This window comes from Struthio camelus, chromosome 1, assembly GCF_040807025.1.
Source record: "Struthio camelus isolate bStrCam1 chromosome 1, bStrCam1.hap1, whole genome shotgun sequence".
In the NCBI taxonomy this organism is placed as follows: domain Eukaryota; kingdom Metazoa; phylum Chordata; class Aves; order Struthioniformes; family Struthionidae; genus Struthio; species Struthio camelus.
In genome coordinates, this window is record NC_090942.1 from 41,870,137 (window position 1) to 41,884,155 (window position 14,019).

The following is a 14,019-nucleotide window of genomic DNA, read 5'->3' on the forward strand; positions in this document are numbered from 1 at the left end:
GAGGTAAGCGGCGACCTCGGGCGCTCGTCAGCAGCAGACGAGCCTGCCCTAATCACGTTTCCATCAGTCCTCGCAGGGGGCGTATAAAAAGGAGCCGGCAGCCGGCGGCGCTGGCAGAGCGCTGCCCTGCCCGGCCCGGCCCCCATGCAGCCCGCCATGATGATGTTCGCCACTAAGTACTGGGCGCGCAGGGGCTTCTCGCTGGACTCGGCGCCGCCCGAGGAGCACCGCGGCCCGGCCGTGAGTAGGCAGGGCGGGAAGCGGGGCGCCGAGCCGAGCCGCGGGGGCGCCGGCGGGTGGCGCTGCCTGCTCGGCCAGCGCAAGGGTCCCCGGCCGCGCCGCCAGCGTCCCGAAACGTGGCTTCGTTCCCCGAAACGGCCGGGCCGGCGGGTGGTGCTGGTTTCGCCGCCTTAACGCGCGCCTGGGGCCAAGCGGCTGAGCGCTGTGCGGGCGGCGCGCGCCGCCTTGGTGCCGGCGGGCGTTTTAACGGCCGAGCGGTTGGCGTCCGGCAGCTAGCAGGGCTGTAGGGACACCCAGCTCCCGGTTTCCCGGCTGGAAACGCCGTTAGAGAGTGGGAGCTGTTCCCTGTGAGGGGCCCGTCAGGGTGCAGCAGGTACTCCGGTGAGGCTAACCGTGTGCGCGCTTACCGCTCAGGTTGTTCGAGGAGGGCAGCGCTCCTAGTAACGGGGAGCGAGCACAAGCTCCCGTAACGTCCTCCCGTTTGAACGTTAACGGGTTTACGAGCGTGAACATTTTGTGCCGGATCTGTAACGGGTGCAGGCTCAAATAACTTGCGTAGATTCAGCGGAAGATGCTGGTTTATATCAGGTGCGAACCTGCCCTTGTTAGTTAAACGTGTGATAGGTGCCCTGCTTGAGCATGCTTTATTTCTGTTGGTGACATTGAACTAAATGGGACAAATTTGATTTACTGCCTATATTTGAGTTACTTCTCTTCACTGAGCTCTCTTGCATTCCTGCGTACTCGTGCTTGCTCCAGATAATTCATCATCATTAGGGAAGTTCATCTGCTAATCATTATTTAATCGTGAAGCGTGCTAACCAGTACGGCTGATAAGATTTGAATTCTTGCGATGTCGCAGCCTCTCCTGCTGGGCTCGTAACAATTAGCTAATCCAGTTTTCGTATGCCTGCGAGTGCCTTTCGGTCCTCGCTCCAGGTATTGCTGGAGGGATGAAATCAGGGAAGCCGCAAGGGGCCAAGCGCTCTCGCTTCCCCCAGGAGTCGGTGACTATTGAGATTCCCGGACACTCAGTTAACTACCCGCTTCTTTGTCTACAGCTTCCAGAAAGCAGCCACGCAGTGAGAAAACACAGATATCACAGATGCTGTAAGAACTCACCTCACGTGGAGGTTGCGTCCGTGATATGAGTGCAAACTTACTCAGCTAAATCCCAAACGTTATTGAAGTTAAAGCTAACAAAAACAACTGTCCCCAAACCCATCCCTAAGCACACCTCCTCCCAAGCAGAATCATATAAGCCCAGTTACTAAAAGGTAAAGGTGTTTGAAGCCCTTCATATAGCCATCCACAGACATAATCATTTGTCCAAATTGTTTCTGTGTAGTCTAAGAAGAGACCACAGACTTTTTAGCATGCTAAGTGACTAGTTTAAGCATGGCTAGCTTTATCTACAGGGCAGCTTTTGATAAGCTGACACATTTCAGCTGGTCCTCTTTTTAATTCGCTGTATTCTGTGCCTTAAAAAAAATCTCTCACAGCGTCCTGTTGGAGCTGACTTGAGAACTGTGGGCTCTTCCTTCAGAGGAGAGAGATATTTCAGGGTGGACTAAGACAGAATAAAAATGTAAGCCAGTTTGGATGCACTGGGGTGGGGGGGGTGGTTCCTAAATACTTCGTTAACTGACTGTTAGGGATGTTTGTTTAAAAAAAAATCTGTTTCAGATGATCCAATTTGAAAAGGAATCAGGCTAAAGACTTACCAGTTTTTTGCTGGGTGATGGAATACTTTATGAAATTTCTTAAAATCTGTTTTAGAAGCACTGGGAGACACTTCACTGAAGTGAATTGTCACAGGTCCACAGACATTATGCAGGTGGGATAACCTGCCTTGGCACTCCTATCTGTAATGAAAGCATGAGACTAGAGATTGAACTTGGCTTTCATAAGGTGTTGTGAGACCTGTTTAAAAACTCAGACCATTCTTGGTGTTTGTTTTATTTCCCCCCTTTTGTTGCTCCTTTACAATTTGCCAAAGAACAGTTTAATCCAAGTGAAATAGGTGTATGTGAGTCTTAATTTCTATTTTTGTATATTTTTTTAGTGCCTTATCATGGTGATACTTTTTTTCAAAAAAACAGTTAGCACCTTACTGGAGATTTTAGTCCTCCAGGAGTCTCAACCTGGATATTGGAAAATGCCAGCTTTTTTTTGAAAATCTTGGTCAGTGATACCAAAACTGGCTGTAAAGGCTGACTCGCTGTACTGTTGGCATCTCGACAAGACTTAAGCTGATAAAATTCCATTTTTTTTTTTTTTTTTTTGGAAAATGCTGCCTGAAATTTGGCATAAAACAAAGTCTTCATGCTCCAAATTGAGAGATCATTGTAGGATTCACCAGGGATCTTTTTTTTTTTTCTTTTGAGTTCATCAGGCAGCTCATTTCCTAAGGGAGATGAAGTCTAAGCTTTTATTTCTGTCCTAATTTGTATAAGCAACAGAGGTTTTATTTCCTCAGGAAAAATGACATTGCGTGGCAACATTAACAGCAAGAGAACATAAAGTTCATGTCTTAAATTTAATAGATAATACAAAAATACAGACCAGTATAAATCATTGTAAATTGGCTGGTACAAATGAGAATAGCACCACTTCAATTAGTGGTTTTGCAGTGATTCAGACCATATCCATTCAGTCTACGTTTATTACTAATAATAGCATAACCTTAATAATGTCGTTAATGTCAATATTTGTATCTCATACATTCATACTGTATTTTCTTGTGCTTTTTTAGTAGATGGATCTCTTAACGCAACCATTTTTAACAGCTGTCTTTGACTTATGATACTGGTTTGAAGTAAATGAACTACCTTTTAAAGTCTGAATGAGTTCTGTTCACCTATTTTCTGACAAAAATCTCTGTGTAAAGCGACTTAATTTTGAGAAATGCCCGTTCTCATCTGAAATAATGCTATTCTTTATCTATTTGTAGCTAAACAGGTCAAGTTCTGGGAAGAACGAGGAAAAGAAAGGGAATAAGGAAAATGGTAAAAGTGAATCCGTTTCTGAAGGTGGAAAGACAGCTGTGGTGTTTTCCTTGAAGAATGAAGTTGGTGGATTGGTGAAAGCTCTCCGGCTCTTCCAGGTAAAGCCTACAAATCATTACGCTGACTGGACTAAGGGAGGATATTGAGGTCAGATTGTTTGCTGGTCTAAATTAATGGGCCTTGACTGAAGGAATGGAGTGCAGTTATTTTTATTCATTTCTGTATAGAGGGTAACTTCAAATTTTATGGACCGTTCAACAAAGCTTTTTGGGCTCAGGAGCAGTTTTCTGCAATCAAGTTTAACAATGATGTTGATGTTCATACCATTCGTTTTAGATTTCCAAAGTGCGATTCTCAATGCCTTAAATTAGAGCTGAAGTTCTCTGTACGACCATCGTGGGAGGAGGCATTTTCAGAGAGCAATTCAGAATATCACAGTTAGATGCTCAAAATCAGATCGTGACGGCAGCCTTGCCCAAAGATAGTGTTTGGTCATAAAGTTAAATACACCTATAAGTGCTTTGCTGGGTCAGGGTTTTGTATGTGTAATTAGAATGTAAATTGTAAAGTGTTAATTCACATATAGGTCCCCATGCAATTGGTAATTTTCAGTCAGGCTGCTAATGCTATAGGCTGCTTATCTGCTATTAGTTGCAGGGCAGGGGACTTTGTGTGCCTTTGGATATACTGTTTGGGTGCAAGCTGGTAATTCCTGTAAATGCAGTCAGGTATGCACTCAACAATCATTGCATGTGAACTGGAGGACCTTATTAATAAATTGGAGCGGGCTTAGAAGCATGTCAAGGGTAATTAAAGCATTCTGGTATGATGAAAGTCTTAGGCTTTTCAATCTGTGCAATATAGCAAGGAGAAAGTTAGGAAGTGGTTTGGGTTCCACCTGTCAGGCCGAACCTTGTGGAGGCACTGGCCGTTACTATTCCTACTTCCAGGAGCTGGCACTGTGACCAGATTCCTAAGGCTGATGTAGGTACCTGGGTTCCCTAGCCATGCGAAAGGAGCGAGTCAGGCCTTTAGGAGGAAGACTGCCAAGAACCAGCATGTTTGCTGGAAATGGGGGGAAGCTTAAATATGCTGATAGGAATTGCGGGAGGAGGTGTGTTTGCAGTGCTGCTTCTCTTCAAGGGTTAAGTGTCTAACTGGAGCTCTGGGTTAAACGCCCACGTGGGTTCATCCTTGAAATCCTGGCCTTACACATAAACCCTCCCTCTTGGGGAGCAAGTACATAATCTACTCTGATCTTTTAAAACATGGCTGGAGGGTGTTGCAGAGCTATCACCCCGATTCATATATTGACTCAGCAATTCAAGCACTGTACGGGTAGAGTAGGTTTTTGTGCTCTCTTCAACCTCGGGGAGATCAAACCCACTTTTCCTGCTTTCCAAGAGAATGTAAAAATTGTTAGCTCTTTGCCAGCTGAGAACGTGTAGGGGCATCCTGCGTTATTCGCAGGATAGGTCATCAAAATGATTCTGCTTGTTTTTCAGTCTTTTAATCTACAAATAGCATGTACAAAGTGGAAAGCTTTTCTTCTGTGAATTTGTTATGTGAATGGGTTAGCTAAGGATATTTACCTTATACATACGTTATGGAGGCAGCCAGTGGAAGAATTATGTATTACATAGATCCAGAGGTGTAAAAGAGTGCTGGTTGGCTATACCAGAGGGGACTTTCGTCTGGAACAGATGTTTATACAAAATATGGCAGGCAAGTGGAAATAAAAGCACAGACTTCTCCTCATATGGGGAGTCAAAAATATTCTACTGGCATTGCTGAGTAGGTGAAGAGATAAGTTGTCAAAAGTAACAGCGGGTTTGTGTCTGGAGGAAAAAAGGTAATACCGAAGAATCAATAGAAGCGTTAGTTGAAAGCAAGCATCTAGTGCAACTTCCTGTTTAAAGCAAGACTTACAGCACTAAATCAGGTTACCTTTAATGCATCGTGGCTGTCTCTTGTATGACACTCTTAAGAGACCAGTAGTTGTGGTGGGGGAGATACCCCATAGGAAAGTTTTCATGATAAAACTATTGTTACATCCATGCTTGTTCTGTAACTTAGTTCTGGTGGGGTCATTATAATAAATTGAACTAGATATTCATTTTATTACTATTATCACTTCTGGTTATTCAGAATAAGTGAAAGGAAGGTAGATGAGGACTGAAATATAATTATCCTCGCAGAAATATTTTCTCCCTCAAGTGTTTGTAAAAGATAGTAAAGTAATACATTTTTAATAGTGTCTGTTTACTTAAATACATTAAAATTCAGTTAAATTAACATTATGATCTTCCACATTGCCTAATAAAGTTGCATTTCACATTTATAGCAGAGTAATTTTTTTCTTTTTAACGATTATAATGTAATATTGTCCTTCGCTCTGGTAAATACAATTAAATTATCAGGTAATACTATTATATTTACTTAGTGAAGAAAGTTATTTTTGCACTCAATGTACAGAATTTTTTTGTCTTTATTAAGCATCGCTAATTAACTGAGTAGGTATATACGAGTAATTTTAGTGAAAACATCTTTTAATAACTGAGGAAAACTTTTCTGAGGAACATACCGTCAATATTACTGCTCTGGATGAAATGTCTGTTGTTCATCCGTTGTTTCATCTTTCCACAGGAGAAACATGTGAGTATGGTTCATATTGAATCAAGAAAATCCAAGCGAAGGAACTCGGAAGTAGAAATTTTTGTGGACTGTGACTGTAGTAAGAAAGAATTTAATGAACTAATCCAGCTGCTCAAGTTTCAAACTAACATCGTATCTCTTAATCCACCAGAAAACATCTGGACTGATGAGGAAGGCAAGGCTGCTTTTGCATCACTCACTTTAGACACTTGACAAACGTTTTGCATGCGTGTCTCACTAATATCCTTCAGTACATTCAGCTCACATTCTGTCTTCTACAGATCTCGACTGTGTCCCTTGGTTTCCCAGGAAGATATCTGAATTAGACAAATGCTCACAGAGAGTTTTGATGTATGGATCTGAGCTGGATGCAGATCACCCTGTAAGCGTAACCTAAAATTGCATTGTAGATAACTTGTTTAGATTATTTAGCCAGTCAAATAATAAGTTTGTTGATACTGATTTTGAGTATTTTTTGAGTACAAGGTTTTCCGAAGGTGCAAACTTTCATAAGTTCTCTTGAACGTTTTCAGTGAATTATTTTTTTTTCTGTAATGGGACACACAAAAAAGGAGGTGCTCTGCAAAACTTACTCACCCTTGAGCAACTTTGTCCCCTTTTGTACTGCTTTTATGTATTTATTTTTAATTAGCTGGCTGATAGAAGCTTTCAGATTCTGAAGAATTTGGATCCATGTGACCTTAGGTTCTGTCACAAGTAGAGATAAAAATTGCTATCAATATAGGTATCAGAGAAGAAAGAATGAGGGAAGACTTCCTAGGCTCTCAAGAGATAATTACAAAATAAAGCAGTATAACATGTTCCCGATTCTGCATGAATGGAGCAGGTGGCTGGGTGTCTGCCATTGTTTCCTGACTTCAGTGACAGGAGATGAGCGTGTTTCACACAAGCCGTATACTGCCGTATTGCCAAAATACTCAATGCAAAAGGCAAAAAATAAATTTCTTGTTCTCTCTTTCTTTCTTTTTTTTTTTTTTTTTTACTTTCTTTTGGCTTATCTCTGTTAATGCATAACCTTTGAATCTTTAGATGGCAGATGAATGATGACAGTTACTAATGGTAATTAATTGTATTCACTCCTACTCCAAAGTAAAAGAAGCTGGCTTAAACTGGTATTGTAGGAAACCTCCAGATGAAAGGAAGTGGGCAGTAAACTAAGACACCTGACCATATGACTATCTTGTAATAGAAAAAGATTAAACTGCAGCTGTAGGTGATAGTCTCCTTTGTTTTTTGTCACGCATATTTTCTTTGGTATTGTCCAAGACAGTGAAAAATGGCCCTGAAGAGATTATAACCGATTCCAGAAAGATCACTTCAGCGTAAGGGACTCTCTAGTGATGTATCCACGTTGTACCATGATATGACAATGCCTGTGCAGACTCCTTCCCGGTTACTCCCTTGGCTGAGGAGAGGCAAGTACTCCTGGTGGCCCTGCATTTAGGGCTCTATGTGCAGTGCATAAATGGCAGTCAAACCACTGCCTTCTGTCCTAGCCGCTCCACAGCTTCTGTAGCTGCTGCGGCAGGGGTTCACGCACAGATGCTCACGCATGCACACACAGGCAAACTGACATCTTATGCTGGCCATGATGATGTCTCTTGGGACCCCTGCTTCCCTGTTCCTGCTGACACCTGTCTCCATATCAGCCCTGAAAAACATAGGTGCTGTGCTTGGTTCCCAGCCATCTCTAGCTTATGTGAGCCCTTCCCACAGTGTGGTCGTACAGTTAGAGGAGCACGTGCCTGGATCCTGACTTCTTGATGACAAACTAGGATTTACCTAGCATTTTCTCAGAAAGGAAAACTGTTGATTACCTTCAACCATTAACAGTAATTTGGTTCAAACGGTGACATTTCAGTCTTAATGGCAACTCATTCTAGCCTTGAGTTGATGATTGTGATGGGCAATTTGATACTGTTTTATGTTCTGTGCTGGTGCCTTCATTAAATACTTGAGTGCTCTGCTGAAAATCTGCCTTCAGTTTTATAGACAATGAAAAAGACATTTGCATTATGTGAATATATATTTTACACTTGGGGGAACTCTAATAAACATAATTTACACACCATTTGTTATCCTATGCAGCCTACTAGGTATTGAAGATGGGGAAAAGCTATAAAAACTGTGATTGGTCTTCCAGAGCCCAGTTTTGGTGCTTGCTCTGTTCCTTAGTGGTTATATGTAGATGCCAGAGGGCCAAAGAATTATCTTATTATAGAACCACCTTGGCTTAGTACCACCTTAACTTCTAACCCATTCCATACCGGTTAATGGTTTCAGACTCAATTTCGTTGCATAAGACAGACTTTTAAATCACCTGTGCTCCCATCCCAAAGTCTCCCATCCCTTTTGGTCTAGTAAATGGTCTGCAGCTGAGTAATTCAGTGCTTATGTCAAAAGTTATTAAGCAAACAAGGAGACTTCCCCAAATTTCAGGAACTTTTTGCCTTTCCAAAAGCTTTTACCTGTAGGCAGCATTCATTATAACTTGTCATTGTCATTCTAGACTTTTTAGTGTTTGACAGGGGAAGTGCTATGCTCCCTTTATAGCAGGCCACAAAAATGCAGGGTCAGGTAAGGCAAATACCTGAGGAACCTAGAGATTATGAAGCAGCTGATCTCATTATAGGTATGGACAACAAGTCCGTAGCCTGATGGATACCAAGGAAGGAAAAAGGTCATCTAGCATCTGCAGGATGTTATAAGGCCACTGCTGCCCAGTTTGAGAGGGCAGGCTTGAAGGTTTTCTGCAGTCCTTTTATACTCTCCCTTAGTCTGCCCCAGCAGCGCAACTTCTGTTACAGGTCAGTTACAATGCTTCTCAGAATTTCCTAAGGTTTATGCAAACCTTTTGAGTCAAAAGACATTATCTTTTCATTCCCTTCGATGGTTTGTGTTTGTGCATGTGAGCAGTAAGGGGAAAATGTGTTTTATTTTCCATTTGTGAGTAAGGGAAACTTAAACGCACTTTCTGGGCTTTTGAATGTGGAACTTAACTTAACTGTTTACCCTTTTTCATCTTCAGGAGGTTGGCAGTCCTATCTTGAAAATAATACATAGCTCTTTTGTAGTCCAAAACCTGAAGTGTCTAAATCTTTTATAGGTATAGAAGAGATCTTGTTTAAGTTTTGAATAGCTGACAGAGCTGTAAGTGACTGGTGTGTGTGTGTATGTGTTGTACAGCTCCTTTGTACTTAATATGCAAAGGGCATGAGCCTGTTACAGCCCATGAGGTAGAACCTTGCCTCTGTAACTCAAATTGGAGCAATGTTTACATATTTACAGGGCTGATGGTTCAGTCCCTGATGGGTTGGTTAAGATGGAAACTGTCAAAGTAGCATCTTCAAAATGAGTTGTTTCTGAGCTTTGGGCACTTGTGTTTTCTAGTGATGAAAGATATATTAATGATATGTCACTTATTCTGCTTTGTGACTGCTCTCCATTCAGGTCAGGCGAGATCTCAGTGAGATGAATGGCTTTCCCTTTTTTCCTTTTTTAAAATTTCTGAATGAATGGCTGTACCTATGCACTAGCCTGTCTTGAGAATACTCCTGTGGGTGAAATACTCCTGGTGGGGGGAAAAAGCACTAACTTAATTTCTCTTACAGTCCAGTAGATGATGTTAATCAGAATACAATATTATTAGGCACTAAATAAACACTTCAATGATTTATTTTATAGTTCTTATGGCTGATTTTTTGTCTTCATTATAAATTAATCTCTTCTTTCTTGCTTAAGGGATTTAAAGACAATGTCTATCGACAGAGACGAAAATACTTTGTGGATGTTGCCATGAGCTATAAATAGTAAGTACTGTTATAATTCTTCCCTGTGCTGCTGACTAGTTAGAATTCCTGCTCTGTCTAATTCGGTAGGATGAAGTTGGAGAACGACATTTGAATCCAAGACAAAGAATAATTATTACTTCCAGTTTTACTGCTAGGATGATTTCTGGTTACTGAAGAGAGTAGATGACCCTTACAGTTCTAACCTCAATATGGACCATGGCTAAAGGGATTCCTTTGGCATTAGGGTGTGCTGTGCACTCTGAAAGAGTCTGGAAACCCTGGATCCTGTTTATATGTGGTGGTTTGTGAAAAATCCTTGAGTTTGTATCATGGTAAAATTGTGGTTTACAGATCTTTATTCTAAAGGGCCTAGCAGAATTAGCTGTCCCCATGACATACATATATAACACACACACACGCACACACACACGTACGTGTGTGTGTTTTTTCAATACCTTGGTAGTTTCCACAGGGCCAGTATACTTTCAGGGTCTCAACTTGCTGAAGCATGAAATTCTAATTTGACTCTAGTTCATTCTTTAATGAGGAGAAGTATCACTGACTTTAAGAAAGAACTCCCAGGATACCGGGATTTGATCCCAAACTAGGAAAGCTATAGTTAGCCAAACTCACTAGGGAAGGGAATTATTGTTTTCTTTTCATTTTCTTAATATGCTGTATGTTGCAAAATGCCTCTTATTAGTTTTGCCAACACAGCTCTAAACTTCTTAGAATTCAGTCAGTGGATTTCTCTGTAGTTAGTGGTGCTGGTGCCTGAGCACAAATACAATGCACGTATTTTCTCATTGAATTTCATCTTTCCAGATCAAGCCAGTATTTTGAATTTGTTACCATCCCTGAAATATAGGAAACTGTCTGCGTTACCTACAAATACCTACTGTGTTGTAATTTTCTTGTCACGTAAGCATTCCACTAACTCCAGTCATACTCTTATTTGTAACAAACAGGCTTAAGCCCTCATTCTCAAGGGAAAGAACATACTAATTTCATGTTCTTTTCAATATTAGCATATTTTTTCAGATTCTTTATTTTTCTCATTTGAGATTTCTACCTCCATTGTTTAAAAAATATAAAAGACAACAATTCTTTCAGCCTTCATAAAAGGCATATCTTGGGAGGAAGCAATTCAAAAACAATTTTTAAGGGTTATTTGGTTCTACTTTTTTGTTATAAATTATGAGGCTAATACCTGGGCTGTGGAAAGCTGCGGGGACAGGAGGATAAGCTGTGCATTGTGACCATATTATCCTAATTTCTTCTTCCTTTGCGGTTGTCTGTTCATATCATTATGCTATTACCAGTCTAATAGATTGCTAAGTGCTAGCGTAGGTTCCCCTTTCTTTTGCCCCGTGGTGGCATTTGTTTAGCTGGGTGCTCCTGACATTCATCCAGCACATGGAGCTTCTGTCCGGAGGGGGCAGGCTGGTGGTTGTTGTTGAAGTTTCCTAGGTTCTGCGGTTTGCTCTGTCTGCTGACTAGTTAAGTCCTAAATTCACTTATATTTGAAAAATGGCCACAGACATTCTGTTTGTTTGTTTTCAACCTAACAGATTGTATTTTTTCAGTCTTATACTTGCTGTAGAGTTAGTTCTTCTAGACTAGACTAGCTTTTATTGTAGTATAAAATGTCAAGCAGATACCTGTGGAGGAGGGCAGACTGTGTGGATTTCTAGAGCTCCTTCAGTAAACTCAGATCGTATTCCATTTACCTGTAACAGTTACAGTAGTGCCATGTATTTCACAGCTGCTAAGTTGCTGGAAGCATCTACCTCCCTCTTCACCCGCTAAGCTGCCTAACTACTGGAGAGGTCATGCTGCTGGCTCACTAAGCAGTTGCTGGTCTTCTGCCACAAAGTCCTCCCGACCCAGAATCAATGAAAAATCTCTTTTCACAAAATCACTTAGAGTAATCCTGTATAATCCCAGAAAAACAGATACAGCAAAGGGAAGGAAAAATTCCTTTGCTTGTTTAGATCTTGGAGGCTCAGCAACCCTGCAGGCAAATTACAAAAATCAAAGAAGCTAAAACAGGGGTTATTTGATGGCCAGATCTTCTACTTCAGTAAAGCTGCTCAGAAAATATTTCCCTTGTTCCCCTGATGCTTTCAAACATTTAAAAGCTTTTGAACTTTTTCCCTTATTATCAGAAGAGGGAAATCAAGATGCTTTAAATACTTTTTAGTTAGGGACCACAAAAGAGCTGATAGGCCAGTAACTGTAGCAGTTACCTAGATGTGGCAGCATCTCATTCTTACTCCTCAGGTCTGCTGAAGTTAGAACTAGTTATCTTAACCCTACTTGAGTGCCATATCTGCTGGGCAGTCGATCTCTGTCCAAATATGTCTGTCTGCTCTGTGGAGACAGCCCAGGGAGACCTTCACCCTCAGCAACCTGGAGGCTCAGTCTAAGCTGCACGGAGGAAAGGTAAATTATCTCGTGGAGGACTCTGTGCTTCTACAGCTAAACTGTGTCTGCTACCCATGTTGGTGAATTCAGAATTAATTTGGGTGTCCTGACACTACACTGCAGTCTTGTCAGACTCTCTTCTCTGGCCTAACGATTATTTACTTATTTATACAAAAAAGAACAGCTTTGGTAGGAAATGCTGAGAGCGCTTCACCCCAGTGTAGCTAACAATTCTATATTACAAAAACTGCTTCCCTTGGAGACCAAATTGAGAGCATTCTCTTGAACCTCTGTTTCTCACATCCTAGGTTAAATGACCTACCTAGTCATTAACTGAGGTTTGATGTGTTTCTCCTTTTCATTTTCCAATGTTAAAAAAAGCTCAGTTCCTTAAAACAATAACGAAGAGATTTGCCTACAACGAATTAGCTCTGTCAAAAATTGTTGAGTGGAAAAATCCCTGATTGATTGGTGTTTCCTTTATAAATTCCTGTTGTTCTATAGCAGTAGGCATTCTGCTTTGGTTGAGCATAAAGAGGCCTCAGTAGGAGGGAGAGGGAATGAGAGAGAAAAACACTGAGACGTGAACCTGGGAGAATCAGGGATTTCCTGGTGCTAGGTGTTAAAGGGAAGGAGATATTAATAAAGCACAGCAATGAAAATCAGCTGTATGAAATAAGTGGACCAAAAAATAAATGTTCCTCCCTGCTTCACTTAGCCTCTATCTTAAAGATAGTGAAAATGTGTTAATCTTGCTAATTAGTCCTTTGAGACTGATTAGAGATTGCAAAAGTGTTGTGGAGATTAAAGCAGGAAGAGAAATACAAGGTTTATAGAGGGAATTTATAATATGACTTGATAGTTCATGACCGTGGCAAAATGGAAAGACTGTATTTTAATAAGGCGAAATAAAAATTCAAGTTAGGTTAGTCTGTAGAGTCATCTTATTCAGCCACAAAAGAACTATGGCTGTGCAGGCTGTCCATGCGTGAGAATTACTGGATGTTTGAGTGCAAGGTGGGTCTAACTTTAAGTAAGAGGAAATGGAGTTTTGCAGAGCTGAGTGAGAATGGTGTGGGCCCTCCCTCAAGTCCGGCTATCTTGATCTTCTGGGTAAAGAAAGCAGTATCGTGATGGGCTGGAAATAAGATCAACTTTCCTAGGCATGAATTCTATTAAGAAATACATGCCCATTGAACCTTATTTCTGTACCAGATGAATTAATTTAAACAATAACTACATTATGAACCTGTTTGTTGGAGTAACAGCGAACAAGCTTCAGATGCTAGGTCTTGTTTATACCTCTGTAGTGACAGGCTAAAAAGTAAGTTGAATTTTCCCACCAGTGCACAGCTTTCTTCAGCATTGCTGGGCCTGTGCTGACGCGTACTGGCAGTATCCATAGAAGAGGTCAGGTCCAGGGAAAAGGAATATGGCTACTGCACAGTATTCTGGCAGCCCTATGTGGATGGGACAGCTGCCTGGTGTCCACTAGTGTATAAAACAATTTAAAATAGCTGTGTTACACTTTCCACAAGCAGTCAGGCAGCTTAAGGTTGATAGAGTGTAAAGGTGAAGACAGATACAAGACATGAAGGTTTGACTCCCACCAGACAACACGGATGGACCCGGTGCGGCTTCTGTTGGTGAGAAATGCTTCACAAATGTGTTGCAATTCTTGTCATGTCTGCAAAAGAGTGGCTGAAGGGGAACAAGATGATTTAATGTATTGAATGTTCAGTGAATATTTAACAAGCATGAGTACTTCATACAAAGTAGCCTTTGACTGTCAGGTACTGCCATGGATTAAAATACTTTGATGTAGTGAAAGGCAAGGAGTTTAAATAGTTTTCAATAAAGATAAGGGGACAACCAAA

At 41.3% G+C, this 14,019-nt stretch overlaps 1 protein-coding gene across 4 annotated transcripts in view; it reads left to right on the top strand.

Moving 5' to 3' along the window:
* Positions 1 to 14,019, top strand: part of TPH2 (tryptophan hydroxylase 2) — an 85,221-nt gene continuing 71,202 nt past the window's right edge. The window contains exons 1-5 of one of the 4 annotated variants that reach the window (XM_068935759.1): positions 1 to 240; positions 3,194 to 3,346; positions 5,895 to 6,078; positions 6,185 to 6,285; positions 9,666 to 9,733. In XM_068935759.1, coding sequence (XP_068791860.1) covers positions 145 to 240; positions 3,194 to 3,346; positions 5,895 to 6,078; positions 6,185 to 6,285; positions 9,666 to 9,733 — 602 coding nt within the window. In that variant the 5' untranslated portion in view covers positions 1 to 144. Of the gene's footprint in view, positions 241 to 739; positions 829 to 1,440; positions 1,518 to 3,193; positions 3,347 to 5,894; positions 6,079 to 6,184; positions 6,286 to 9,665; positions 9,734 to 14,019 lie in introns of those variants that run through there. The other 3 variants (XM_068935767.1, XM_068935790.1, XM_068935778.1) reach the window with 3 other exon arrangements.